General features: G+C 40.4%; 1 protein-coding gene and 1 non-coding gene across 9 annotated transcripts in view; one reads left to right on the forward strand and one right to left on the reverse strand.

The window, feature by feature from the left end:
• REPS2 (RALBP1 associated Eps domain containing 2) overlaps positions 1-27,740 on the reverse strand; it is a 202,868-nt gene that overhangs the window by 109,939 nt on the left and 65,189 nt on the right. For all 8 annotated transcript variants that reach the window (XM_045856066.1, XM_045856067.1, XM_045856065.1 and 5 more), the window contains 2 exons: positions 23,623-23,720; positions 3,423-3,561 (listed from right to left, as the gene is read on the reverse strand). In XM_045856066.1, the coding sequence (XP_045712022.1) occupies positions 3,423-3,561; positions 23,623-23,720 (237 nt within the window). The remainder of the gene's footprint in view (positions 1-3,422; positions 3,562-23,622; positions 23,721-27,740) is intronic.
• LOC123830152 lies at positions 17,729-17,832 on the forward strand. The gene has a single exon (XR_006787713.1). It is a non-coding gene; the product is annotated as a U6 spliceosomal RNA (small nuclear RNA).

Genomic DNA, 27,740 nt, shown 5'->3' on the forward strand with positions numbered 1-27,740 from the left:
GAAAAGAACAAAGTTGAAGAACTCTCACTCCCTAATTTCAAAACTTACTACAATAATCAAGGGAATATCACACTGGCACTGGGCTAGACATACAGGTCAGTGGAATAGAATTAATATCCAGAAATAAATCCTCATGTTGGCAGTCAAATGAATTTTGACAGAAATGCTAAAACAATTAATTGGTTGTCAAACAACTGGATGAATAAATATGAACCCCTGCCTCATACTGTACAGATAAATTAACTCAAAATAAACCAAAGACCTAAATGCAAGAGATGAATATAATATATATTCCTTCTTAGAGGACATCATAGGTGTAAAATTCCATGCCATTGGATTGGGCAATGATTTCTTAGATATGACACCAAAAGCACAAACAAGAAAAGAAAAACTAGATGAACTAGACATCATGAAAATTAAAAACTTTTATACTTCAAAAGAAATCATTAGAAAAATAAACAGCCAGAGATTGGGGAAAAAGTATTTGCAAATCATATACTTGATAAGAAACATGTATCTAGAATACATAAAGAACTCTTTTACCTCTCAAAAAAAAAAAAAGGATAAAGGACTTGAATAGGCATTCCTCTAAAGAAGATATACAAATGGCCAGTAAGAATATGAAAGGATGCTCAATATCATTATTTATCTGGGAAATGCTAATCATAACCCCAAAGAGATACCACTTCACACCTAGGGTGACTATAATCAAATGACAGGTAATAACCAACGTTGGTGAGGGTGTGGAATAACTGGAACACTCATACAATGCTGGTGGCAATGTAAAATGGTGCAACCACTTTGGAAAACAATCTGACAGTTACTCAAGTGGTTAAACATAGGGTTACTGTATGATTCAGAATTTCCATTCCTAGGTACATATCCAAGATAAATAAAAACATACATCTATACAAACTCTTGTATACAAATGTTCATAGCAGTATTATGAATAGCCAAAATAGGTATTGGGGAAAACTCAAATAGCTATTAACTGGCGAATAGATCAATAAAATGTGGCTAACCCATACAATGGAATTACTCAGACATAAAAAGGAATAAAGTTCAGACTACACAGGACAACATGGATGAACCTTAAAAATATTATGCTAAGTGAAAGAGGTCAAACACGAAAGACCACATAGATTATTTCATTTATATGAAATGCCCAGAATAGGGCCTTGGCTGTTGTAGCTCAGTGGATTGAGCATGGCCTGCAAACCAAAGGGTCACCAGTTCAATTCCCAGTCAGGGCACATGCCTAGATTGCAGGCCAGGTCCCCAGTAGAGGGCATGCGAGAAGCAACCACACATCGATGTTTCTCTCTCTCTTTCTCCCTCCCTTCCCCTCTCTCTGAAAATAAATAAAATCTTTCTTTAAAAAAAAGCCCAGAATAAGCAAATCTATATAGAAAGAAAATAGCTTAGTAGTTACTTATGGCTGGGAGGTGGGAAGAGCAGGAATAAGGAATAATTGCTAATAAGTAGGTGGTTTATGGAGGAGGATAATGAAAGCCTTCCAAATTTAAATTCTGAAAATAATCTGTGAATTCACTGTATACTAAAGCCACTGAGTTATACACTTTAAATGGGTAAATTTTATGGTATGTGAATATCTAAATAAAGATGTTTTTAAAAAGAGATATCACCTAATGACAATATATGAGCCCTTCCTGGCCTTGGTCAAACTTAGTTTTTTAAAAAGCATTTGTAAAATGATCAGGGACATCTAAACAATGAACATTTAATAATAAGTATTAAGGAATTCATTTTTTAACATGTGCCAGTGAATTATGGTTATGTTTTTTAAAAAGGCCTTTTCTTTAGAGATACATCCTAAAAAAATAATACAATCATAGCCCTAGATGTGTGGCCCAGTGGATTGAGCACAGGCTGCTTAATGTCACTGAACTGTATGCTTAAAATGGTAAATCTGGGCCCTGGCTGGTATGGCTCAGTAAACTGAGTGCCAGCCTGTGAACCAAAGGATCACTGGTTTAATTCCCAGTCATGGCACATGCCTGGGTTGCAGGCCAGGTCCCCAGTAGGGCCCACGTGAGAGGCAACCACACATTGATATTTCTCTCCCTCTCTTTCTCCCTCCCTTCCCCTGTCTCTAAAAATAAATAAAATCTTTAAAAATAATAATGATAAATAAGAATACAAGAATAAATTCTGTGTTTTATGTGCTCACAACTGTAAACTTACTTTTTCCTAGCCCATATTTTCAAATGAAATGATCTGGTAATTGCTTCAAAATCATCTGGGGTGAGAGAGGATATAGATAAAGCAAAATCACTGGGGCTATGTGATAGGGGTTTGTTATACTAACCACTCTAGCCATATCTATATTTGAAATTTTGCAAAATAAAAAAAATTAAAAGAAAGTAAAAACATGCCTAACAGCCACCTATTTGTATTTGTCTATTCATTTGTGTACATTGTGAAGAAACTCACTGAAGCAATGGGTAAGGTTAGCAAGCAGCCAGTACATGCAATCTGTGTTCCTGCTTATTTCTTTAAAATCATGTTGTTAGCATTATTAATTTGTTGTATCTACAATATTCTGCCTTCAATAAAGCCATTACTACCAATTATAAAATGACAGCTACACTTATACAAGTATATTTCAATTACACACCTTATTTAACAAAAGAAAATTAGTCTTAGTCCTCACTTCAATGTCAGGTTACAATTATTAAGGACATACTGTTATTCTTCAAAACTGAAGTACAAAAAAAGTTTTATGAATTTTTCTTCCAGAATCTATGATTTCACTATTTGTTTAGTCTTCAGCTCAATAAAATGTAGGCACACAGGAATTAAACCAATTCCTCTCAGCTTGAATTTTACATGAGAACTCAACAAGAATACCTATTTCTGAAGACAACCCAGAAGAACTGACATGTGGACATAAAAATGCTGGCCAATTTTCTTCCCATATCTTAATTTCTCTCAGAAAAACCAGAGGAGAAAGGGTTGAGCCAAAGAAAACGAGCATGAATTTGAACTTCTAAGGCATATATTAATATAACATAAGGAGACTGTGATGCTAGTTCTACAAGGCTGTACCACATCTTTCTCTAACTCTAATATAATTAGTAACCAATTAAAGATGTCGCCTTGGTGTCACACTCTATCATGTCAAGAACTGCCCCAGCTAATAAATCACAGAGTCTAGAGTAGGTTCTCCCAAATTCCTACTTAACTCCTTTAAAACTGAATCATAATTTCCCAAATGTCATTCCCAAGTCTTTTTCTGCATGGTTTGTAGTTGATAAGAAATTTGATCTTAGAGGGAAACAAATTGAAGTCACAGAAAGTTGTCATATGCATTTTGTGTGCACAACTTCTCAAGATGTATACTATTATTTATATGAGACAATGACCTGGGACCCACATTCTCACCCATCAGCCTTCATTACCTGAAATGAAGGAACCCGGGTCTGGCTGAAGGGATCGGAACTGATTGACATAGTACTCGCGCTGCTCTTCTGTTATCCTCCACGGTTCATCTGGGTAATTACTGTTGTTATCTTGGGGTTCTCTCTCCACTGAAAAAGACTTCAAAAATAAATAAGCAAATGCTTAGAGAATCTCTCTTTAGTGAGATGAAGTACGAATATTAAACACCCATAAAAGTACCATGCATTATATGTATTTTTCCTCTAGGGAATAATTTAAATACCTTATAACTAGAAGGTAAACTTCTGAAGGGCCGACCATCATGCTTTGTACTTTTTTGTATTCCCCAAAGCTGTTAACAGGACTGACTGAGCATGAAAGACTAACTAAACACTCAGTGAGGATGAAAATGTTTCCAATGTAATGAAGGAAGGGTGGAAAGATGATTATTCTTATCTTTAAATATTCACATTTTGATCCTTTCAGATAGCTGAGTAGATAAGTAAAATAATGGATTCTTTTTAAACCATAAAATAGTCTAGATAAGATATAACTATCATTTTTTCCTGAGACATTCCTATTGTATAAATCTGGGAATTAAAACTTTTCATTCAAATCCTACTTCCCAAGTCCCACTCAAGAGGCAAGTCAGGATCACCTACCCCCTCATCCCACATTTGTGAACTGGGGTTAATATTTAGGAATGTAGCTAATGTTATACCATTGGGAAGAGCGATGGTATAACAACAAATGGGGTAACAGGGGTGCATCAGACATGCCACTAGGGGGCGTGCAAGCCAAAGTTGAGGCTTTAAGGATGCAAAGAACCGGAGAAATGGTGCTGGAGAAAACAAAGCTTGGCTACACTGTGGGGAAAAAAGCAAACATGGTGATTCTAGGAGGAGGGGCCCAGGGATCCGCTCCATCCCTCCCATCTACTCTAAGGCTAAGGTGCCACTGGCAAAGAGACGCCTTCACAGAACCAAGAGGTCAACACAAGGAGGGTAAGCCATTAGTATGAAAGTGGAGTAGAAAAGAAAGGAAGAGGCATTACTGCTAATAAGCTATCAGGTTGCCACTTATGAGCACACTATCGAGGAATTAATCATTAGGAGGGCATTCTACCCACTATCCCTGGAAAGGAAAGCAGACCATCTCCACCCTGTTCCCCTCAAAAAGCATGCCCCTTTCCAGGAAGCAACTGTTCCCAGAAACACCTGGCTCTCCTCTGACGACATTCAGAGATGAGACCATAAAACTTTCAGCTGTGCTATCATCTTGAGATGTTATCTCTGAAGTTTTCATACTAGGTGAGTTTCTACTAAATGTAAATCAAAACATTTTTTAAATGCCCTGGAAGCCACTATCCACATTTTTAATATGTTAAATTCAGAGGGCTTTAAAATTTACAAAGCATTTCAGATCCCTGTGTCATCCAGCATCTCACAAAATTGGAGAGGTAGAAACAGGAGGTACCATATCCTTTTCCCACATAAGGAAACTGAGGCTTAGAGAATTTGAGAGACTAGTCCATACCCTTAGGTGAACTCCTGCAATCAGCAAATAACTGCCCTCTTATTCATCTGTTGTTCAAAGCTAGGCTCTGGCGTATCAGGTTGTTTTGTATTTTTTTTTAACTGGGTTGCTTCCATCTGACTTATTTTCAGAAAACCCCTATTCATTCCAGTAAGAAACAAACAATATAAAGAAAGAAAGCAAGGAGGATCAAAAGTCAGTCTGAGCACCCGATGGACCACACAACTTTCCAAAACGCTCCCACCAAATTGCACAGCCAAACTGAAATGGTCCAGGCAGCGATTTCTGAATGAACCCAGATGTCTGAGCGGGTTCCAGAGACAGAACCCAGGATTGAGGCCGTCAGTGTGTGCTGGACTGGGTTCCTGGCCAGATGGTAATGTGTAGAGCTACAGGAGCACTGCTCTCCAGGTCAGCACTGACAGAAACAGCTGCAGTAAAGAAAGAAAAATCTAGGCATGGAGGCAGGAGAGAAAAGAACAGCCACCTATCAGTAAACAATTAAGCAGGCTGAGATGGTTCACAAAGCCAGTGGGACGCAAGTGGAAAGCTCAGTCTCACTGCTGTCCTGAGAATGAAGATGCCAATATCTCTGTGGTGTATATGGCTGCTGTGTTCTTACATGGAAGCTACTACTGCCCTGGAATACATTCCCTCCCTCCAGGAACCGAAGCTGCTATATTCCGTTGTTCTTGTTAGTGTCAGCCCATGTTTGTTCTTTCTCCAACTCCAGGACCACTGCTCACTCTACTTCCTCTCCCATGTAACCTCACTCCTGAGTGGCATCAGCGGTCTCTTAGCAGGTCTTGAGTCTATTCTGACAACAGGAATGGACAGAAGAAAGTGATTAATTCCTCTGTTTAAAAACTTACAGGATGACCGATTGCCTCATTTTTCAAAACCCGCCTTCCCCACCTGGCCTTTAGGGCCCTTATAATGTAGCTTCCTCCTAGCTCACTCTCAGCAGGCTTCCGATTGCTCACTCTTCGTGTTTCAGATTTGTGCCTATGTCCTAGGATACCCTTCCTCTGACTCAGCCTGCTCAGATCCTACCCATTAAGTCCCTCTGTCTCAAAGGTTCTCTGATGTACTTGCCAGGCCCACAGCCACTGCAAAGGGCACTGCAATCCCCCAGCTCTGCTGTAATGCTGGGCCTGGCAGCCACAGTGTACTGCATGACCACTTCATCCCTGGGTCTCACCTGAGCCCAAGTGCAGGGGCACACAGCTGCTGGCCTGTGGGATGCTCCAGCATAGAAAGCTCTCCTCTAGTAAGACCTGCGTGGGCTAGGTACTCATTCTTTGGGATGTGGATAAGAAATATGAAGACCAAGAAGCAGGGAGAGCAGACCCTGAACAGCTGCGCCTTCTGTAGGTGTAAGGGCCGTGATGTAGAATAAGGGCCACATAGGACTTAAAGCCCTGAGGGAGCCAGGGCCAAGCACAGGCAGAACCTGTGAGGTAGAGAAGTACTAGAAAGAGTAGGGGTCGGGGACGGTTGTTGGCAGCCAAGTCAGTGGACAGCAAAGACAACTCAAGACAACTAGGGCAAGGGCCTGTTCGTGGAAGACCAAGCATGAACAACCAAGAACTCCTGTTCCTCAAGACCACGGGGCCACTCTTTGTATCTCATTTCTTGGATTCCAATATGAGTCCTAACCCCTCCTCCTTTCTCAGAAAACTGAAGCTGGCAAGAACAGCTCGTTTCCTAAAACCAAAAAGGTCTTACAACAACGAAAGAGGGCATGTGGACATTGTGTAACCTGTACATCGTGCAGCCCTTCTAGCGGCTTCCACTGAACATGTTAACCTATCCCCTTCTCTTTCTCCCTGCTTCCCACAGAATGTTTTTAACTGACTTAACAAACCAAGTGATTTAAGCATCATAAAAATATGAATCCTTATACTTACAGTATTACAGTTTTGAACATTTATTGTTCTTGGTTTTCGTCACTCAAGTTTCAACCTGGAGGGCTAGAACCCTATCGTATACCCCTTTACTCCAGATACAGTCCCTGGAAGGCACATCACAGGTGTCCACTTTTTGACAGGCTCTAATAAGTTCAGGGGTATTTCTTATATTGAAAGAGATGTAGAAATGCTACTCCACGTTGCGTTTAATGGAAGAAAACTTATGAGTCCAGTTCATCATAATCTCAAGTTTGAGATCTATCAAAAGAAGTCCCTAACTGCCTTCCTGTAGTTCACCAGTGGTCTAATGGCTATGGGGAGTTCTCAAGTTCTGTATCCATTAAGCGAGTATTTCAGGGACAGGTAAGGGCATGCAGAAGGGGTAGATCACATTCCACATACCCTTAGACTGAAATATTCCACAAGAAAGCTGATCCACTATAAAAAGCAAAATGATTTGAACTCTGCTGCATAAACAGTGGCCCACTCATTCATTCATCCACAGATACTTATTGAACACTGACGATATCCCAGATACTAGTCACTAGTGAATACACTGATGGGCAAACAGGTTCTTTTTCCCAAGAAGCCTAGAGTCCACTTAGGGAGAAGTACAGGCAATCTCAAAACAGTGAAGTACATGCTATGGTAACAGGGTATGCTAAAGCTCTGCTACTCAAAGTGTGGCTCCCAGACCACCTACGTCAGCATAACCTGGGGACTTCTTAGAAATACAGAACCCCAGATCCTATCCCATACCTAGTGAATCATAAAGTGTAGGAGCAGAACCCAGGAGCTGTGGTTTAACAAGCCCTTCAGGTGATTCAAAGCACACTCAAGTTTGAGAAGCAATGCTATCGACTATGCATGGCAAGGAAGCAAAAGGAACAGCATTTGCAAAAACACCCCAAAAATAAGAGAAAATAGCCATCTCCTGAAAGTAGTTCAGTTGGGCTACATATAATAAATAAGCTCAGCTGCCACTGCAAAGATGTTAATGTAACTGCCTCAAGATCATGCAAGCCTCAAGATCATCCAAACAGAAAGCAGGTCCCAGATCACGAAGGCCCAGGTGTACCAGGTTAACAGGTTTAGACTGTATCTAGAAAACAGGGAGCCACAGCTAAGTATTAAACAAGATGCTGAAATCATCAGATTTGAGTTACAGGAAAAAAAAAATTCAGTGAGGAGAATGGAGGGGGAAAGACTAAAGGTAAGAAGACCATTTAAGGCCATATCAGTAACCACGGCTCAAGGTCAAAGTGATGCCAGGGTAAGGAGGGTTATGACAGAAGTAAGACAAAAAGGTCATAAGGCCACCACCAGAGAAAGACCTATTATAGTAGTCAGGTGGCAGCTCAGGACCTTTCTATCAGCAGCTAGGGGGCCATCTCCTTGCAGGACCCAGAGACATGGAACCATCTCCTCCAAAAGAATCCAAAAGTGAACCACAACAATCAGCCCAACTTTTCAGATAAAGTCAGTCACCTAGGTCAGAATGTCTAATTGCAAAGATTAAAGGAAGGCATTGGGAAACAGGGGTGGGTGGGCTGTGGGGCCTTTGGCTTCCAAGTAGAAACCAGAACCAGGAAAAGCTCCACTTTTGCATGTGCCCTAAGAGACCTCCCCCATTTCAACTCCAGCTCCAGTGGTTTGGTTGGCTGGGTGGAGATATTTGCTGCTTGGTGCCAATTTTGAGCTCTGCCAGCATTTTTAAGAAAAAATAAAAGGAGAGAGAGAGAAATCATCCACATCTGTCTGCTTAAGTCACATACATATGGTTCATTATACAATTTCTCTAGACACAGGAGAATTAGATTTGCTTATATTTAAAACATTCAAACCCTTGGTTTTGTTTCAAGTGAAATGCAAATATTTGGCGCTGCAAGTTATTATCTCTGGGGAAAACAGGCTGTTTATAATGAAAGAGACTTCAAAAGACTCATTAAAAATAATAGTATTAATAAAATCCTAAAAGGTGACATTTACCCCTGAAGTATCTTAAAAATCAAGCATAGCTGAATAATATGAATTGCAAGGAAGCATTGTCAAGGGGAACTTCAGAAAGGTCTGTATATTGTTTCAACCATAGAACATTTCTGTTTAAAATATAATCCCACCCTGGAATCATCTTATAATTGCTGCCCGTGAGTCCAGCCATTTCACTCAAGGGTGTGATGATCTTTTAACAATGTCTTTTAGGTGCCTTAGTAAACAAACCATCTGGAATAGCAAAAGCTATTATTGAGTGGCTACCCACCCAGGAATAACATTTTCTAGGCCCCCTTGCAGTTAGGTACAGGCATGTGACTAAGTTCTGGCCAATGTAACTCGAGCACAAGTGACTTGTACCACTCCCAGGCAGAGCTAGCTCCGTATGGCACTTCTCTATGTCCTTCTTACCCATCGGCACTTGAATGGAGGATGGCACAGCCAAGGGACAGGAGGAGCCCTGGAGCCTGAATCACCATATGGAAAAAAGCTACCTACCAAACTGTTAAGATGACTGAGAAATACACCTATTGTCCTAAGTCATTAAGAAGTGGGGCATATTTGTTATAGCAGTTGTTACCCTAACTAGCCTATCCTTCAAAGAGGGCCCAAAATAAAGACAGGCCTGTGCAGTCCCAACCACAGCCATTCCTGCATTGAAGATGGAAGCATGAGGTCATCTTCATTTTGTAATTTGACCACCTAATGACATTGGATGCTTTTAAGCCCAAATAACTTTCTCATTATAATTTGGTTGTTCATGCAGACTATCTACAGAAGAGAGCACACAGATGCATCTTTGCAGCAGTCTTCCTATGTTTGATTAACAGTAATTTATCTTTCAGGGTATGTAGGAGATTCTGGGGAGGAGGTACACAGTGAAGAAAAAAAGAGGGCTGGAGGAAAACTGTGGGAAAACTGCTAAATGGGGAAATGAAGCTAAATGGAGCTAGAAAAGGAGATGGAGCTCAGCTATTTTGTTTTCGCATTAAACCATTCTATATTATATTCTATAAATCTTGTTTATAGTCTGTCTCCCACCCCACTCTCACTATAATATAATATCCATAAGGGCAGGAAATTTTTTCCATTCTGATCACTTCTACATCCTCAGTGCCTATCAAATAAGAAACACTCAATAAATATTTGTTGAAGGAGTAAACAAATAAATGATTGGTCAGATTTCCAATTCTGGTTCAGATACAGAAATGTTAACCTGAGATCTCCTATAATGACTAGAGCTGAACTTTACATGCACCTATCAAATACCGTTACCCAACAGTAAAGGCTGGGCCCTCTCTCTTACCTATGCAGTTAGAAAACTTTACATCTTTTTTCTTTTTATTTTGAAATAAGTATAGATTCACAGGAAGTTGCAATAAATAATTTGTTTCTATCTGTCGAAAAGTTCATTTAAATTAAATCCTAACAGAGCAATTAGGCTTATCGGCTTTTCCATGGAAACAAATGCACAAAGGTGTCTTTAACCACATAGTGCCAGACTCACTTAGGGATCTATGTTCAACAACTGAGAAGAGGTTCTCTCTGAGTCTATTAGGCAACACACAGTAGCTACTTAAGATAAACAAAATATTTTAAGTTATCATCACAGTCATAGGAGAATGGTAGATCACACATATTCATTACTTTGCTTAGTGCCAGACACCGTAAGAACCTAATATATATGACCTATTTTCATCTTCACAACAATTCTGTGAAGTGGGTCCCATTATTCACATTTTACAGAACAGGAAAGTGAGCGTTAAGGAAGGTAAGTGGTTTACCAAGACCGCACACCTAGTAAACGGTAGAACCAGAACATGAATGGGGGTCTGATACTACTCATAATCATCAAGTTCTATGGTTCTCTCCCTCCCATCCATCCATCCATCCATCCTCTTGCAACAATGGTGCCATTTCCTTTTCAGAACCTCACTGCAATGCCTAAAACCGCTGTGGCAATTTTTCAGATTGCAGATCTGAGCTTGGGCTATGAGTATGCTATACTTACACCTCCCTCCCCATGATCTAGTTTAGTTGTAGATTTTGGCCAGTGAACTATTAAAGTATACAGAGCACTGTCTTACTTCTCACATAATTTTTGCCCATCTGAAATGTTTTCACATCAGAAAAGGATCCTGTAGATAGCCATACCATATAGGCATTCAATCATTTCACTGTTATTTTAGTATGTGGCGCTAGCACTATTTTGATTAACACAAGGAATGCTTATGAGTAATCATTGTCTCCAATTCTTCCATCAGAAGCCAAGATCTGCTGCTCCAGAAGGGCATTTTTCTTTTACAATTGTCAGGATTTTGTTGTCTGCTTAAGAGGATAAAATGAGAAATCAGCAGTAAGAGAAGACTGGTGAGGATGCAGACTTCTAGTACCAATGCGCTAATGTCCCCAGCCCAACCCTTGCCATTTTGGTCGTGGCTGCAGGTCTCTTCTCCCCTATGTCCTTCCCTTAACAGTCAACAGATGGAAAACAGATGTGCCAAGAACTTGGGCTGAATTCAAGGAATGCTTTATAGAGGGTGAGGCTACGAATTAGAGGTGCAAAAATGCTGGTTCTGGAGGCAGACAGACTGGGTTCAAATCTGGGATGGTCACTTCCTCACCATGAGACTTGGGCCAGTTACCTAACTCCTGAGCCATCCATCCCCCACCTGCAAGGTGGTGCCATGGCCCAGAGGGCTCTGCACACCTCTCCAGCCCCATCTCTCTACCACTCCAAGATCTAACACACAGGCCTTTCAGTTCTTTGGCTGTCTCCTCTCCTTGCTATCTACACATGGCACTCTTGCTCACGCACCACCCACTCTGCCTCTCTTAGCATAACTCCCTGCACTGCAGAGGCCGGACAGGTAAAACTACACCATCCCAAGCTTTGCTGCTAGAATTCCAGACAGGACTTACATCCTACTAAACAAATACTCCTACAGAAGACTAATTCAGAAGTGAGTCACATGGTGAAAGAGGCAGGGAACAAAGCATTTATTCTCCTGGTCCAGGTCATGCATGATGTGGCAATGGTAGCAACTGCCCACTTCTGTAGCTTTCTGACTGTGGCAGAAGCAAGCCTCCCTTAGCCATCCAGGTCCTGCTATGTGGTTTGGGGAATTACGCTGGCAAGCTTAGAATAGTCTGAATCTTCAACCCTTCCAAAAATTTGGTAGGGTACCCACATCCTATTTCTCTACCTAAATCCCTATTTGCTTAACCCAGCCAGAGTAGAATCTGTTGTCCACAATGAAGAACCCTGACTAACACATGCCCTTTGTCTAAGCTCTAGACATGTCTTACCACCACATGAGACACTCTTTTCCTCACCTCCCAGCACCATCCTTCTTTTGCCTGGTTAATTTCTAGTCACCTCTCACTTCTTTGTGGAAGCCTTCCCTCACTTTCTAGCCCTAAGTTAGATTTCTCTGTTATATGCTACCAAAGTACGCCCTTGCCTTTAGGGAAATTATCAGTTTTCCATTATATATACAGGGGTGGGATCATTTGATTCACATCCATCTCCCCTCCACTTGACTGCAAGTTCCCTGAGAGTAGGCATCATATTTGTAGTCCCAGGGTACCCCTGCCATGGTGGCTGACCCAATAGATGAGTACAGGATGTAATGTTGTAAGTAGTCTACCTTCCAAGATTGTTGGGAGGCCTGAAATGACATACAAATGCTAATGGACCAGTACAGCTCTGAGCCAAATAAACACTGGGTCAGCAGAGACACTTGCTGGGATAGGCAATTGGGGGTATGACACCACCTGCTCACCAGAGGTCAAGGGCAATACAGATTGGGGCTGATGTGGTGCTATTGTAAAGGAACCTTCCATATTCACAGCCTAGTATTATTAATTACTGAGGCCAAAAGGTCCTAGGGGATATGCTGGAAACAAACAACACTCTCCTTTCCAGCTTTAAAAAGTACTGTCTGAGATCAAGACTTCAATCGGGTGTCTTCAGCTACATCTGAGAGGCTAAATTTACCAAACTGATGTGGGCCATAGCTATTACCAGGGAAATTCTGGACACCATAAGCCTTTAATGCAATGCTCATGCCTTATAGGGAAAAGCAACACTGACCCACAAATAAGGTGTGTTTATTTGCTTTCATCAATAGTCTAACCAACCTGTTGCAGGGATGCTAGACTTCTAATGTGGACCAGCCTACCATTTTGACCCTCCTCCCACTCCACTCCTTAAAGCAGTGGTCCTTGCATGCGCAGTTCACTGCAGGGTTTGTGCTCCTATGAGAATCAAATGTCACTGATCTGACAGGAGGCAGAGCTTAGGTGGTAATGCCAGCTACAGGGAATGGCTGTAAATACAGGTGAAGCTTTGCTCCCTCATTCACCAGCCTGGTGCTCACCTCCTGCTGTGCAGCCTGGTTCCCAAAAGGCCACTGACTGGTATCAGTCCACGGCCCTGGAGGTTGGAGACCCCTGAACTTAAGCATGGATTTTGCACGGCCTTAAGACACAAAATCAGTCCTAATATTTACTGAGGCAATGTCTTTTTTTCCCAAGAACATCTTTCAATTTCTATCCCAGGCATCCTATTCTTATATTCTGGAGTCACCTGTCTTTCAGTGATCCAGTATCTTTTGCCATTCTCATCTTGCAGCACAAAACATTTTTGTCTTTCACATAGAAGTGCGTCCCAGTAAGTAAGTAAATAAATAAATAAATAACACAAGCAATTAACATCACTTTAATTGTTAAGAAGTATGGGTACATGATAAGCACCTGAGGAATACAATAAGAGCTAAAAAAAAAAAGGTTTAGGCTGAGAAAAGTTAATTTCAGTATCAAGTGAAGTTAAATGTTTCAAAAATAAGAAATACAAAATCTGAAAAATAACTATAAGTAGGTGAGTAGGAAGGGGGCTTGCTGCTATGAAAAATAAAACTTGTTTGTGGTAATAGTGACCATTCAGATATCTGTCAGTCCTAGGTAGAGCTGGCAATGAACACAGTGAGGACACAGCAATCTTTTACCTCCTAGGAGATGGTAAAACTCCAGTGAGGGTTTAACATCAAATGGGGAATGAATCTAGTAAAACAAGATGTCACATAAAAAACAAGGAACTTGCATTCCTAAAAAAATTGATCAAACCAGTTCTTCCTGTTACACACAAAGGCAAACACACGTATACTTTCTCCCTCCCTGTTCCTCCCCCTCCCTTTCTTCCTCCTATTTCACTCAGAGGAAGAAAACTGAGCTGTCCAAGCAATGATGACAGGTCAATGCACAGACACACTGTGTAGACATTTACTATCCCTAACAACAGAAGATTTTCCTAGCTCCATAAAGTAATGCAACTTTACTGTCATGAAGGTATAAACAGGAAGTCCCCATTGCAGGCAGCCTGGGACACTCCAGAACTGAAAAGAAGCTGGGTCCCTACTCGGCTTCCAGGGCCTCAGGTGCCCAGGACCCCCTCTCCACCATGCAAACAGCAGTTTTCCACATACACTGCAATCTCTCACTTGTCCAAAGGAACAGAGACACCAGCTTCTGGTTTCAGACTGGTCGAAATGACAAACCAATAAGGAAACACTGATAACCCAAAAGAATAAAAAAAAGGTATAGGATATGAAGAAGCAATTCACAAAAAAGGAAATACAAATGACTCATAAATTTAAGATATCCCACTTCATTAATAATAAATAAAACTAATTAAAACTACACTGAGATATCATTTTTCACCTATTGGATCTCAAAGAACCATGAGATTTTTTTACCACATTGTATTTGCATGGATATGGGAAAATAAAGATTTTCATACATTGTTGGCAAGTGTGTAAATCGATACAGTCTCCAATTCTAAAATCTCTATCAACAATTAAAAATGTGTAGCCCTAGCTGGTGTGGCTCAGTAGGTTGTGTGTTGTCCCACAAGGCAAAAGGTCGCCAGTTCACAATTCCCAGTCAGGGCACATGCCTGGGTGTAGGTTTGGTAGCTGGTTGGGGTGCATGTGAGACGCAACTGATTGATGTTTCTCTCCCTTTCTCCCAACCTTCCCCCCTCTCTAAAAATATATAAATAAAATCTTTTTTAAAAATTAAAAATGTGTAGACATTTCACTTAATTATTCCATTTCTGGGAACTACTGCTATAACAATGCAGTATAATGTTATAATGCTATAACAAAATTTGGCCAACCCAATACTTTTCCTGTTCCCATTAAAACTCTTAGGATGAATAATTTACCTGTGACAACTGTCAGTTCTCTCTGGACTTATGTTTACACCACTCCAACAGAGCCTCGGGGTATTCCTTCTCTCACCATCCTTTACATACATACTTTGGTGTTTATTCTGTTTTTTTTTTTCCATTCGATGGCTCTACTAGTGCTCAGTTGTCTTTAATTTCATTCAAAACAATTTTGTTCGATTGTATTGTGACAGCTGTCATATCACCATGCATTTAAAAAAAACTTGTCAAAAGACGGAAGAAGATACACAACACTTTTGGCATATTATGCTTTATTCTTTCAAGAAAGGTAAAAAAACGCACCTGAAATGCAAAAAGATTTGTGCAGTGTATGGAGAAGGTGCTGTGACTAATCAACTGTGTCAAAAGTGGTTTGGGAAGTTTCTTGGTACTACTGACATTTTGCCCAAATAATTCTTTGCTGTGGGACTGTCTTATGCATTGGAAGATATTTAGCAGGACCACTGGCCTCTACCCACTAGAAGCCAATAGTGGGATATAGCCAACCTACTCAAAATATCCAAATCAATGAAGTTATTGGTGAAAAGAGAGGGGAGGTTAGGGAATACAGAGACTGAGCAAAAAAGAAAAAGGATTCATGGACATGGACAGCAGGGTGGTATTTGCTGGGAGGAGGGGAGTATAAGAGGACTAACTGGTAATGGAAAAATATAATAAAGATTATGTATTTTTTAAAAAATGTGTCTTTCATTTTACAGAAAAAACATAATGGACTTTTTGGCTAACTCAATAGAACCATTCCAAAAGGATTCAAGGAACAGAGGGAATCTACTTCTGGCCCTAAGTACCTATGGTTAAGTCTGTAGCAGGCTAAGAGCCATGGCAAGAAATTCAGACTGAACAAGAATGAGGGGGAGCACAGAGACAAAAAAAATAGCCCAAATGAAAGAACAGATCAAAACTGCAGAAAAAAATACAACTAAGCGACCAAGAGATAGCCAACCTATCAGATGCACAGTTCAAAACACTGGTAATCAGGATGCTCACAGAATTGGTTGAATATGGTCACAAATTAGAGGAAAAAATAAAAGCTATGAAAAGTAAAATAAAGGAAAATGTACAGGGAATCAACAGTGAAGGGAAGGAAATCAGGACTCAAATCAATGGTTTGGAGCAAAAGGAAGGAAGAAACATTCAACCAGAACAGAATGAAGAAACAAGAATTCAGAAAAATGAAGACAGGCTTAGGAACCTCCAGGACATCTTTAAACATTCCAACATCCAAATCATAAAGGTGCCAGAAGGAGAAGAGGAAGAGCAAGAAATTGAAAATTTCTTTGAAAAAATAAAGGAGAACTTCCCCAACCTGGCAAAGGAAAGAGACTTCCAGGAAGTCCAGGAAGCTCAGAGAGTCCCAAAGAAGTTGGACCCAAGGAAGCACACACCAAGGCACATCATAATTACATCAGCCAAGATGAAAGATAATGAGAGACTCTTAAAAGCAGCAAGAGAAAAGGAGACACCTACAAGGGAGTTCCCATGAGACTATCAGCTGATTTCTCAAAAGAGACCTTGCAGGCAAGAAGGGGCTGGAAAGAAGTATTTGAAGTCATAATAGGCAAGGACCTACATCCAAGATGACTCTATCCAGCAAAACTATCATTTAGAATGGAAGGGCAGATAAAAGTGCTTGCCAGATAAGGTCATTAAAGGAGTTTATCATCATCCAGACCTTATTATATGAAATATTAAAGGAACTTATTTAAGAAGAAAGATAAAAATATGAACAGTAAATGACAACAGACTCACAGCTATTAACAACCAAACTTAAAGAAAAAAAAGAAGAATGAGGGGGGAAAGGAGACAACCAAGTTATATAAATGTTTTTAAAGTTATAGGCTTCTGGATTAATATGGTGTCTGACTACCAATGTCTAAAAACCATCCCCTATCTGTTTATTAGAAAACTTCCATGCCCTGGCTGGTGTAGCTCAGTGGACTGAGCATGGGCTGCAAACCAAAGGGTCGCCAGTTCAATCCCCAGTCTAGGGCACATGCCTGGGTTGCAGGCCAGGTCCCCAGTGGAGGCCACGTGAGAGGCAACCACACACTGATGTTTCTCTCCCTCTCTTTCCCTCTCCCTCCACTTCTGTCTAAAAATAAATAAATACAATCTTAAAAAAAAAAAAAAAGAAAAACTTCCACAGAAAACATAGCCCAAACCCCCCACTAGAATGGCAGGGTGGTAAAGTTCTCTAAATATTGTTTGTCATTATTTTGTCTTTGAAACAAAAAGAACAGTGAGTATTGAAAATTTATCCCAAAAGATTGTTAAGTTTGTCACTCCAAAAAAGAGAAGAAAACCTCACAGTACATATATGTGTAGGGTTTTAAAAGCAAGCGTGTTTTGGTTGAAAAATAGTGTTTTTTTTCCTAGTGAGATCTGGCTGGAAGGATCTCATTTGCCACACCTGTCTCCCTAAAGTCAAGTAAAAATATACTGCATATATTAGGATTCTATAAGGATAGTATATTTGCTTATATGTACATAAAGCATTCCTGGAACAATACAAAAGAAACAGATAACACCAAATGCCTCTGGGATGGGAAACCCATAAAGATTGGATGCCCCTCCCTCTAGATGAGTTTCTCATATAAATGAGATGAGGAATGAACCATTTTTAAGAATGAAAAAATGGGTGCTCGCTTTGGCACCACATATACTAAAATTGGAATGATACAGAGGTTAGCATGGCCCCTGCGCAAGGATGAAATGCAAATTTGTGAAGCATTCCATATTTTTTAAAATCCCATGTGTGCACTGAATGGTGTGGCTCAGAGGACTGAGTGTGGGCCTGTGAACCAAAGGGTCACTGGTTGATTCCCAGCCAGGGCACATGCCTGGGTTGTGGGCCAGGTCCCCTGCAGGGAGCAAATGAGAGGCAACCACACACTGATGTTTCTCTCCCTCCCTTCCTCCCTCCCTTCCCCTCTCTCTAAAAATAAATAAATAAATCTCTTTTTTTAATCCCATTTGCTATAGCAACAAGAAAAATAAAGTACCTAGGAATAAACCTAACCAAGGAGGTAAAAGACCTGTACTCAGAAAACTACACAACACTGAAGAAAGAAATTAAGGAAGACACAAATAAATGAAAGCATATACGATGTTCATGGATGAGAAGAATTAACATCGTCAGAATGTCCATACTACCCAAGGTAATTTATAGAGTCAACACAATCCTTATAAATATACCAATGACATATTTCACAGATGCAGAACAACCATTTCAAACATTTATGTGGAACCATAAAGAACCCCAAAGAGCCTCAGCAATTTTGAGAAACAAGAACAAAGTAGGAGGGATCACAATACCTGACATCAAACTATATTAGAAGGCTACTGTAATTAAAACAGTCTGGTACTGGCATAAGAACAGACACATAGATCAGTGAAACAGAACAGAGAGCCCAGAAACAAACCCATGTCTCTATGGTGAATTAATATTCAACAAAGGGGGCAGAAGCATAAAATGGAGTGAAAATAGCCTCTTCAACAAATGGTGTTGGCAGATCTGGACAGCTACATACAAATAAATGAAAAAAAAAATCTCTGTATGTTACAGCCACAGTGTTCTTAAAAAGTTTAGCAGCACAATTTACAATAGCCAAGTGCTGGAAACAAACTAAGCGCCCATCAGTAAATGAGTGGATCAAAAAACTGTGGTACATTTACACAATGCAATTCTATGCAGCAGAAAGGAGAAGGAGCTCCTACCCTTTGTGACAGCATGGATGCAACTGGAGGGCATTATGCTAAGTGGAATAAGCCAGGCAGACAAATACCGTATGATCTCACCTGTAAGTGGAACCTAATCAACAAAACAAACAAGAAGCAAAATACAACCAGAGACATGGAAATAAAGGGCAAACTGACAGTAACCCAGGGTGGGGAGGGGATAATGGAGAAAAACAGGGGAAGTGTTGTGAAGGAACATGTATTACGGACCCATGGTCAAAGCTGAAGGGGCTTAGGAATGAAGGTGGGAGGTGGGTGGGGTGGGGAAAATTATGGCGGGGAAATGGAGACAACCGTACTTCAACAATTTTTTTTTTAAAAAGAATGAAAAAGTGGAAACTTCACATATATAAGAAATATTAGAAAATGTTTGCATTTTGTGTTATCAATGGGAAAAACACATAGATGAACTGAGACAAAGGAGAAACAAAGAAGGCAAAGCAAGGATGAAGAGTAAGGTTCCCACACAGAACATGGACCATATGGGACATGGCCAGCATCTCTGCATGGCCAGAGGACAGAGGGAGAGAAGCAGTAGGCTGTTGTGACTGAAGAGAACAGCAGCAGGGGCCACGCACCAGGCCCCAGAACCGTGTTAGGGAAGGTGGATGATGTTTTGAGAGCAGTGGGTCTTGTGTGACAGGTTTCAATCAAGGGAGTAGGAGGAATCTATTTGTATTTTTCAGATTATTTTCATCTGCAGTGAGGATAATGGATTTAAATAAGGCAACAGTGGAAGCAAGAAGAAAGAAAGGCTGATGTAACAGATTTGGTGACAGAAGATGGCCTTAACTGAGGAAGAATGGGCAGGTAAGAGATATTTAGAAAGTAAAATGGCCAAGACTTGGTAACTGAATGAGACAGGACTCAGAGATAGTGACCAGCATTGTGGCATGTGCCAATGAGTGGATGGAGCCAGGAGCGCAAGAATGAAAGCTAGTTTTCTGGGAAAGACGTTTAAAGTGACAGTGGGACTCTTGAGTGAAGATGACTAGCAGAAAAATATATGTGGTCATCAGCCTCCACATAGCTAAGGAGTAATAGAGTGAGAATTAGATCTAGGACTCACCAACATGTATGACGCAGGTGGAAGAAGAAGAACTAAAAGAGATCAAGAACAGATAGTCATAGAAATGAGAGAAAGATCAGGATAGGATGACATCATGGACACCAAATGATGAATCAGTGTCAAAAGCTGGCAAGGGGTTAATAAGACAAAGACTTAACACTAGGTAGTTTCTGGCAACAGTGGCAAAAACAGAGGCAGTGTAGTACAGTGGGAGTGGCAGGGGCATTTCTAAATCTTATCCCAGCAAAATACCTACATAATGCCTACATAATCTAGATAGTTAGAATAACTTGTAAAAAGTAAACTATAAAACGACCTACAAACTCATGATAATAGATGAAGCAGGAGACATACCATTTTATTTGCGAACCACTGTCCACCATCTACCATCTTAACAAAAAAAAATTGAAATTCCTACAATATTAACCAAAAAGACCCAAAATTTGAGTCTTGATTTTGGCATAAGTACCTCTAAAATGCCAAGCCTGTGAACTGCAACAAAGCTGGCCCAGAGTCCTTAAAAGCCTAGCCGGGACCCAGAGGCCACCTCCTCCCAATCAGACAGGAAGGGCTTGAATACAAGGCCACAGAAGAAGCTACGAGATAGCAAGGCTGCCATCAGCACATTAACATGGCAACATGAGGGGAATTAGTTAGCCTGGTCTGGTCTAGCACCATGCTGAATCCATATTAATCCCCTTCCACCAAGAGCCTTCACTTCAGATCCCCTCACCTACATGACTAATTCAGGTTGGCATTTTGCTTTCTGGGACGTGGAGTTCAGCCAAGCCAACCTGACAGACATAAGAAGGAAACCTAAGAACTAAAGAAAGAAAAACATATCAGCCATGAAAACCACATACTGCTGTCCCAAAATAAGGCCCCTTGCTCTCATCTGAAACAGAAGGCAATGCTCCAAACAGGAGGGGGGGAACTTCACTGATGCCAAATAAACATTAAGGGAATCAGACTGTTGCAGATTATTACAATGAACTGTGAAATCCATTCCAAGTCATTCATATTACAGAAAAGACAACAACTTGCCCCAAGGTCACAGAGAGTTTGGTTGGACCTGGATGAGCACCTGTCTGATTTTCTCTGCAGTATACCTTAAGTCCTTCTAATCACTGCCAAATACTTAAGTCCAGCCTGGCTCTCCCCAAAACTCCAGACTCATATATCCTACCATCTCTGACACTTCCTCTTAGCTATATCTAAAGCTCAAATTCTAACATCCAACGCTGAACTTACAATCTTTCCCCAATACTCCCAACACCAGTTTCTCATCCAGGGCTGCTTAGCTTAACAGATGACATCATCTCCCATATGGTTCCTGAGCCAGAGAATAAGGAATCGTGTCCAATGTTTGAACTCCACTCCTACCACTTCCTAGCTGTAACCTTGGACAAATTAAATAAGGTCTTTCAAACCTCAGGTTTTAACATCTGAAAAATAGGATAACAACAGAAATTACCTCACAAAATAGCTGTGAGAAGTGAACGAGATGATGTGTATAAAATGCTAAGCACAAAGAAAATATCTTTGTGTGAAGTTCCCTCTACCTTCTTGCCTATCTCCTCCAATCCCACTCCTTCACCTGGTTAACACCTATGAATCCTCATTTCAACTCAAATGTCACTCCCTGCCTGCCAAGGCTAGGTCAGAACCATCTCCCCTCCCACCATTTTTAACCATCAAAGCACACTGTAATTTCCATTCACATCACACTGTGATGGTCTGATTAATGGTTATATCCCTCAATAGTCTATAAGCTTCATGAGGGCAGGGAATGGGAGTATTATACCTCACGTTTGTATTCTCAACACAGTACCTAGTATGTAATACATGTTTAGTAAACATCAGGTGAGTGAAATACCCAAGAAGCATGTTTATCAGCAAAAAAATATACCTAGAGATTTGAAGAGAAGTCACAGGACACCAATCCAAGTGAGAGCCCATGGCCATCCCACCTAGGGTGTCAGGTAAAAAGGACCAGTAAGCCCCATGCGACCATTGCAAAGTTCACGATTTACTGCCTGTTTGACCACCATTCTAACCATTCAGAATGTGGCTTCCATGGCACTAGAATATACTCTGCATAAACAAGCACAGCCACACCCTGAGAATTTTTTAGATAAACCCCAGTCCCTCCGATAGCTTTCCTAATGTAACCATCACTCCACCATGGGTGTGATTCTTGTGTTTAAAGACACCTATTTTTGTACCCCAGGACCTTTAAATGCAGCCAACTGCTACATCTGGGACTTATCTGAAGAAACAGCTATCTGTTCTAACTCAGGAGTAAAATTGAGCTCTATGGGGCCTAGGAGAGAATGGCATCTTGGCTCTGCAGTGTGGTGCCAATACAGGATTTTCAGGAATATTTTTTTTACTACTGTCAATGTTTGTTTATGCAGCAACTTTAGAACCTAGCCTCCTTGTAACATGGGACTCTAATGCATACCCAAATATTTTAAAATGCAAGTTTTGACATTGGGCAGGCCTGGGTTCAAATTCTGGTTCTGCCACTTAGGAGTTACAAATAAAACCTTAGACCTTAACCTCTCTCAGCCAGTTAACTCATCTATACTAACAGATATAACAGTACCTAAATACTATAGCTGGCAAGAAGCATTAAATATAAACACTGAACATATGGTTAAATTATTCTTTAAGAAAGTTCTTTGGACACAAAGTACCACTACCTTAGAAGATAAAAGTTCTGTACCATGCATACCATAGTACCCATTCCCAGTGATATTCAGTAAACACCATGATCTTCCTTAGCCTTTGTCTATTCTGATCCAGACACCAGCCCATTTCCTTATGGGAGTTATCTGACACCACCCTGCTATTTTGAGTAGAACTGCCTGCACATAAGTGATCCTCTCCGCAATTTGGACTGTTGAAGTGTTATACAAACCACCCCACTTCCTCTTGTCTTTAGGGTCAAACAGTGAACCAAGTTTTTCCATAACTTCTCTCATGCAGACACACATGCACACACACACACACTTTTTTTGTTGGGAACATGACTTCCCCAGCACAGGACTCAGAGATACTACACAAGAAAACAGTGGCAAATACAGGGGGAAAAAAAAATAAGACTTCTTTATCCAAAGGAAAATAATGTAGAAATGGAAGCTGAAATGTTCTAAGCAATGGTGTAGCCAGGAAAAACTGAAATATCACTTGTGCCTCTGCCACAGTGTTTCTTTTGTATCCATAACATATGGGGAAAAAGTAGCTGCTGCCACTTGTAAAATAATTGTTCTCCAAACAGCATTGAACTAGGCACTAAGGGAGAATACAGAAAAACTATGTCTGCCTTCCAAAAGATTGCAATGCAATTGGAAACACCAAACAAACAGGCAAGGGCTAACTATGCACTGGATGAGCGATAATAAAGAATAAATAAGGCAGAGGTATGATATGCTATTTTGGAAAAAGTAAAGCTCTCCTGAAGAAGGTACCTAACAATTAAGTAGATAAAGGTGCAAGGGCATTTTAGATACACCAAAGCCTAAGAACCAGCCTGAGGTAGTCTACAGACAGCGAGAAACATACAAAGTAAGAAGATTTAAGAAAACAAACAAAAAAACAGAAGTGTAATATTTGCATGAAAAGGGCAATTTTCTATCTTCCTTGGAAAAAAAAAAGAGGGCCCATCAAAAAGCCAGGTCCCCGAAAGTCTCCCATTAGTATAACCCCCTAACATCACTTACCCGGATGAGGGAAGCCTGATGCCGAGGGGGCTTGGCTCCTTGGTTCCCTGATGAGGATCCCTCGGGCTGGACAAGGGGCTGCCTAGCTTCATAAGGAGCTGAAACAGGAGGGAAAGTCAGTATGAGACACAAAGATTCCATCCAAAAATTATGACTTCACATTCCAACTGATACAGTGTGTGCTTTTAAGGGCAGAATTAGCAAAGGAATTAGAGTTTATGTGCATAGAGCCGCCTAGGACAAACAAACCTTGGTACCCCTGGGTACAAATTTAACTGAACAATCTAAAGATATCCAACCAATTTGTGATAAAGCAGGAAAATCTTTACATCAGATTAGGATTAGGAATAAATCGTAAGGGTGAAATGGTGAGAATCTAAATTGTGATAGAAAACAATGATAGTAGTTAGAAAAGTACCATGTCCTAAGTGTTCAAATTCTTAACATAAGGTACATTCTATATATACCCTCCTGTTTAAAAGTCTTCAATTCATTGCCCACCCCCACAAAAAGAAAATGAATATGCATTTTGAACAGTAAGACTCAACATTATTGTTTATTTTGTTTTATTTTTGAAAACTAAATGGCACTGTCTTCTTTTCCTCTTTGGAAAGTATGTAAAACCAAACAGAGAAAAATACAGAAAGCAATAAATGTATTTTATATGTATTATTTTATCTTTTGATAACCAAACTAAAAATAACTGTTACCTTTAAGAAAAAGTTTTAAGCCATAAAAATGAACAATTTTTTTTTATTCCTTTTATTTCCGGAACATTTAATGACCTTGCCAGTAGGGCACAAAAACAGTTAAACATAACCACGTAGTACTCAGCTCCAAGAGAAAGGAGAAATTATCACCCAAGATGACACCATTTCTGATCTGTGTGGGATAACAGTTTGAGCTTTTGGAAGTATGTAAAGAAGTAAAATGCCTTCTTTCTATAGCTTCCTTATAAATAAAATTAGGTAGAGAGAGCAGGGCAGCCTTGTTAGTGCATCACCTTTAACACTGTGTGATCTTCTGAAAACCAAGAAAGTATATAACAATAGCATATCAAGAATAACAAACAACTCCTGGGCTCACATCTGCTTATTGTATTTCATCCAAGAAACTGAAACACAAGATTATAACACATTAAAGTAACAAAATCACTGCCTGGCAAATCATTTAGTGGATTTTCAGACTCTGCTAAAATGATTAAAAATATAAAAATGGGAAAGAAATATATACAGAGAACACATAATCCAAAACTTAAAAATAAATCTCAGCTGGAGGGCAGGTATTGTCTTCAGAGAAAGACTTTTAAGATCATTTCACTTTGATAAAACACCAAGTTAAACTCAATGCTGGAAGGTTTGAATGACAGTAAACTGTACCATGGTTGGGATACTAGGGGGCATAAGCTTTCCCTGATCCCACATGCCTCTGGTTCCCCTCAGAATAAGGGAGCTTCTACTGGCTAGAAGGGAAAGGTGTGGGGGAAGCCATTAGGCCTATGGCTGTAGTCCCTCACCTACAAAGGCTTTCGTTCCTCGGAAATGGCAGACCTATCTCATCGGTAATGCTTGAACAAAGACTTGGCCACGTGGGCCATCATTTTTGGAGAGGTCTGGTCTCAAGGGCAGATTTTTCTTTCTGCTCCTGTGGGAAGCCTGGGTTGGCTACGCCTGCCTGTGACTGGAAAGGTGAATATCTGAAGCTCATGCAATCACAAATCTAAGACGTGCTCTAATCAGCTTTATTGGTAACACAGCTGATATTCAGGCAATCGTTGGTCTCATTCTGCAACTGGATCTGAACTCAGGAGGTAACAAGGTAGGTGTTACTTACTGCTTCTAGTCACCTTCCTCCCAAATAAAACACAAGACATGCAACTCAGTGCAAAAAAAAAATTAATTCTTAGATTCCCTTTACAAGAGGTTTAATAAGGAACTAGAAGTACCATCTTTCTCCAAGAATAGCAATACAAAACAAACCCTGAAGATTTCATCACTGTGAGATTCAATGTCAAACTAACACAGTGTGACATGAGTAACTTCACAATAAAGACTCTATATCTGCAGTCAACCCAGTGAATGACAGCCAGAAGGTGACTTTCAAGAATACTTAAGACTTGCACAAATAAAATGAATTCTAGATTACAAAAACACAAAAGAAAATAGTAGAGAACATTTGAGCACCTACAATGTGCCAGGAACTGTGGTAGGCACAGATATTTACATTTTTTTCATTTGATCCACAAAGCAAACCTCTGAGGCAGAGATTATTCCATTTTAGAGATTAAGGAAACTGAGGCCCAGAAAAGTGAAATACCCATAGTCACACAGGTTAGAAATGGACAGAAATGAGAAATGTAGGCCCACCAACTCTGTCTTTAGGGCCAGGAGATGAACATCATGACCCATGCTCTTAAGTGAGTAGACACCTAGAATTGATACACTGGAATAAAATGTATAAGAAATAGGAGAACAGACATAGTGATTTTGAAATAAGACATTAGATATCAGAAGAACCAAGGAAGAGAGCTGAAAGTAGTTGCCTCTGGAGACCAGAAACAGGTTCAGTGAGACGAACAGTTGTGTTTACTATAGGCATCTAAGTATTATCTAACTACACACATGTATTTCTGTGGTTTAAACATTCTTTTTTAAAAATATGGATAACGTCCTGGCTGGCGTAGCTCAGTGGATTGAGCACGGGCTGCGAACCAAAGTGTCACAGGTTCGATTCCCAGCCAGGGTACATGCCTGGGTTGTAGGCCATAACCCCCAGCAACCGCACATTGATGTTTCTCTCTCTTTCTATCTCCCTCCCTTCCCTCTCTAAAAATAAATAAATACAATCTTTAAAAAAGATGGATAGCCTGGCTGGCATAGCTCAGTGGATTGAGTGCAGGCTGCGAACCAAAGCATCACAGGTTCAATTCCCAGTCAGGGCACATGCCTGGGTTGCAGGCCAGGTCCCCAGTGGGGACCACATGAGAAGCAACCACACATTGATGTTACTCTCTCTCTTTCTCCCTCCCTTCCCCTCTCAAATAAATAAATACATAAATAAATAAATAAATACATACATAAATAAATAAATAAAAATCTTTTTAAAAATATGGATAGCATTGTCTGCCTCTGAGGAGTACAGTTGAGAAGAAAATAATGGACATAAAGATCTCAGCACAATGCCTGGCACATAAGTCATTTGCAATGAACATTAGCTAGAGCTACATCCAGCAGATGAGACTAGCAGGAGCCTGGGAGAGAAGCTGAAGAGAGGCTCAACTATAAACCAGTCTGATGGTGCTCAGTCTGATCTAAAACATACTCAACACATGCCCCACCAGCCAGGAATTATGGCAGAATATTGAACATGGAAATAACCCCAGAAAAATGTGTTACAAGAAAATTATCCAAGTAACAAAACTCCTTTCTGAAAAGGTAGAAACTAAAAATAAGTCTAGAATGCTTAGTACCAGAATGCTAAGGTTTAACAGGTTTTAGATATGTTACTGTCTATACCAAAGGGAACAGAATGGCACAGGATGGCAGAGGAGTGAATGGAAACCACACTAACCTCCTCCCAGGACAAATACAAAATTACAACTAAATTGTGGTGAAATCACCCAGAACAAACGACTGAACAACAGCAAGAGAGAAGACATATAACCTTGGACAGACAAAAGAGTCAGCTTCAGCACAATCTGACTGCACCTGCACAACAGTATACAAGGCGTGGTAGGTGGAATGACCCTCAGTGAACCAGGTGGTGGGCAGGACCCACCCAAGAATGACCCAACAACAATCAAAACCCAATTACATCCAGAGAGCCAACATACACAGCATAAAGGGCATCCCAAGAGCATCAAGTTCAGGAGATCAAGGAGACTGCACCACTGAATCTCACAGGTCTCCTACCATAGAAGTTCACACCATGAACTCAGAGAGTCAAAAAGATCAATTTAAGAAGCAGAAGCAAACAACAAGAGTCTCACAAACAATGGGAAGAGAAAGAAACAGCACCCAATCAAAAGGAAAGGAGGAAGCCTCAGAAGGAATGCTAAATGAAAGAGAGGCAAGTCAACTATCAGAGATTGAGCAATGGTTATAAGGAAGCTCAATGAG

Source organism: Phyllostomus hastatus, unplaced genomic scaffold (assembly GCF_019186645.2).
Source record: "Phyllostomus hastatus isolate PE091 unplaced genomic scaffold, TTU_PhHast_1.1 phas_scaffold_12, whole genome shotgun sequence".
In the NCBI taxonomy this organism is placed as follows: Eukaryota; Metazoa; Chordata; class Mammalia; order Chiroptera; family Phyllostomidae; genus Phyllostomus; species Phyllostomus hastatus.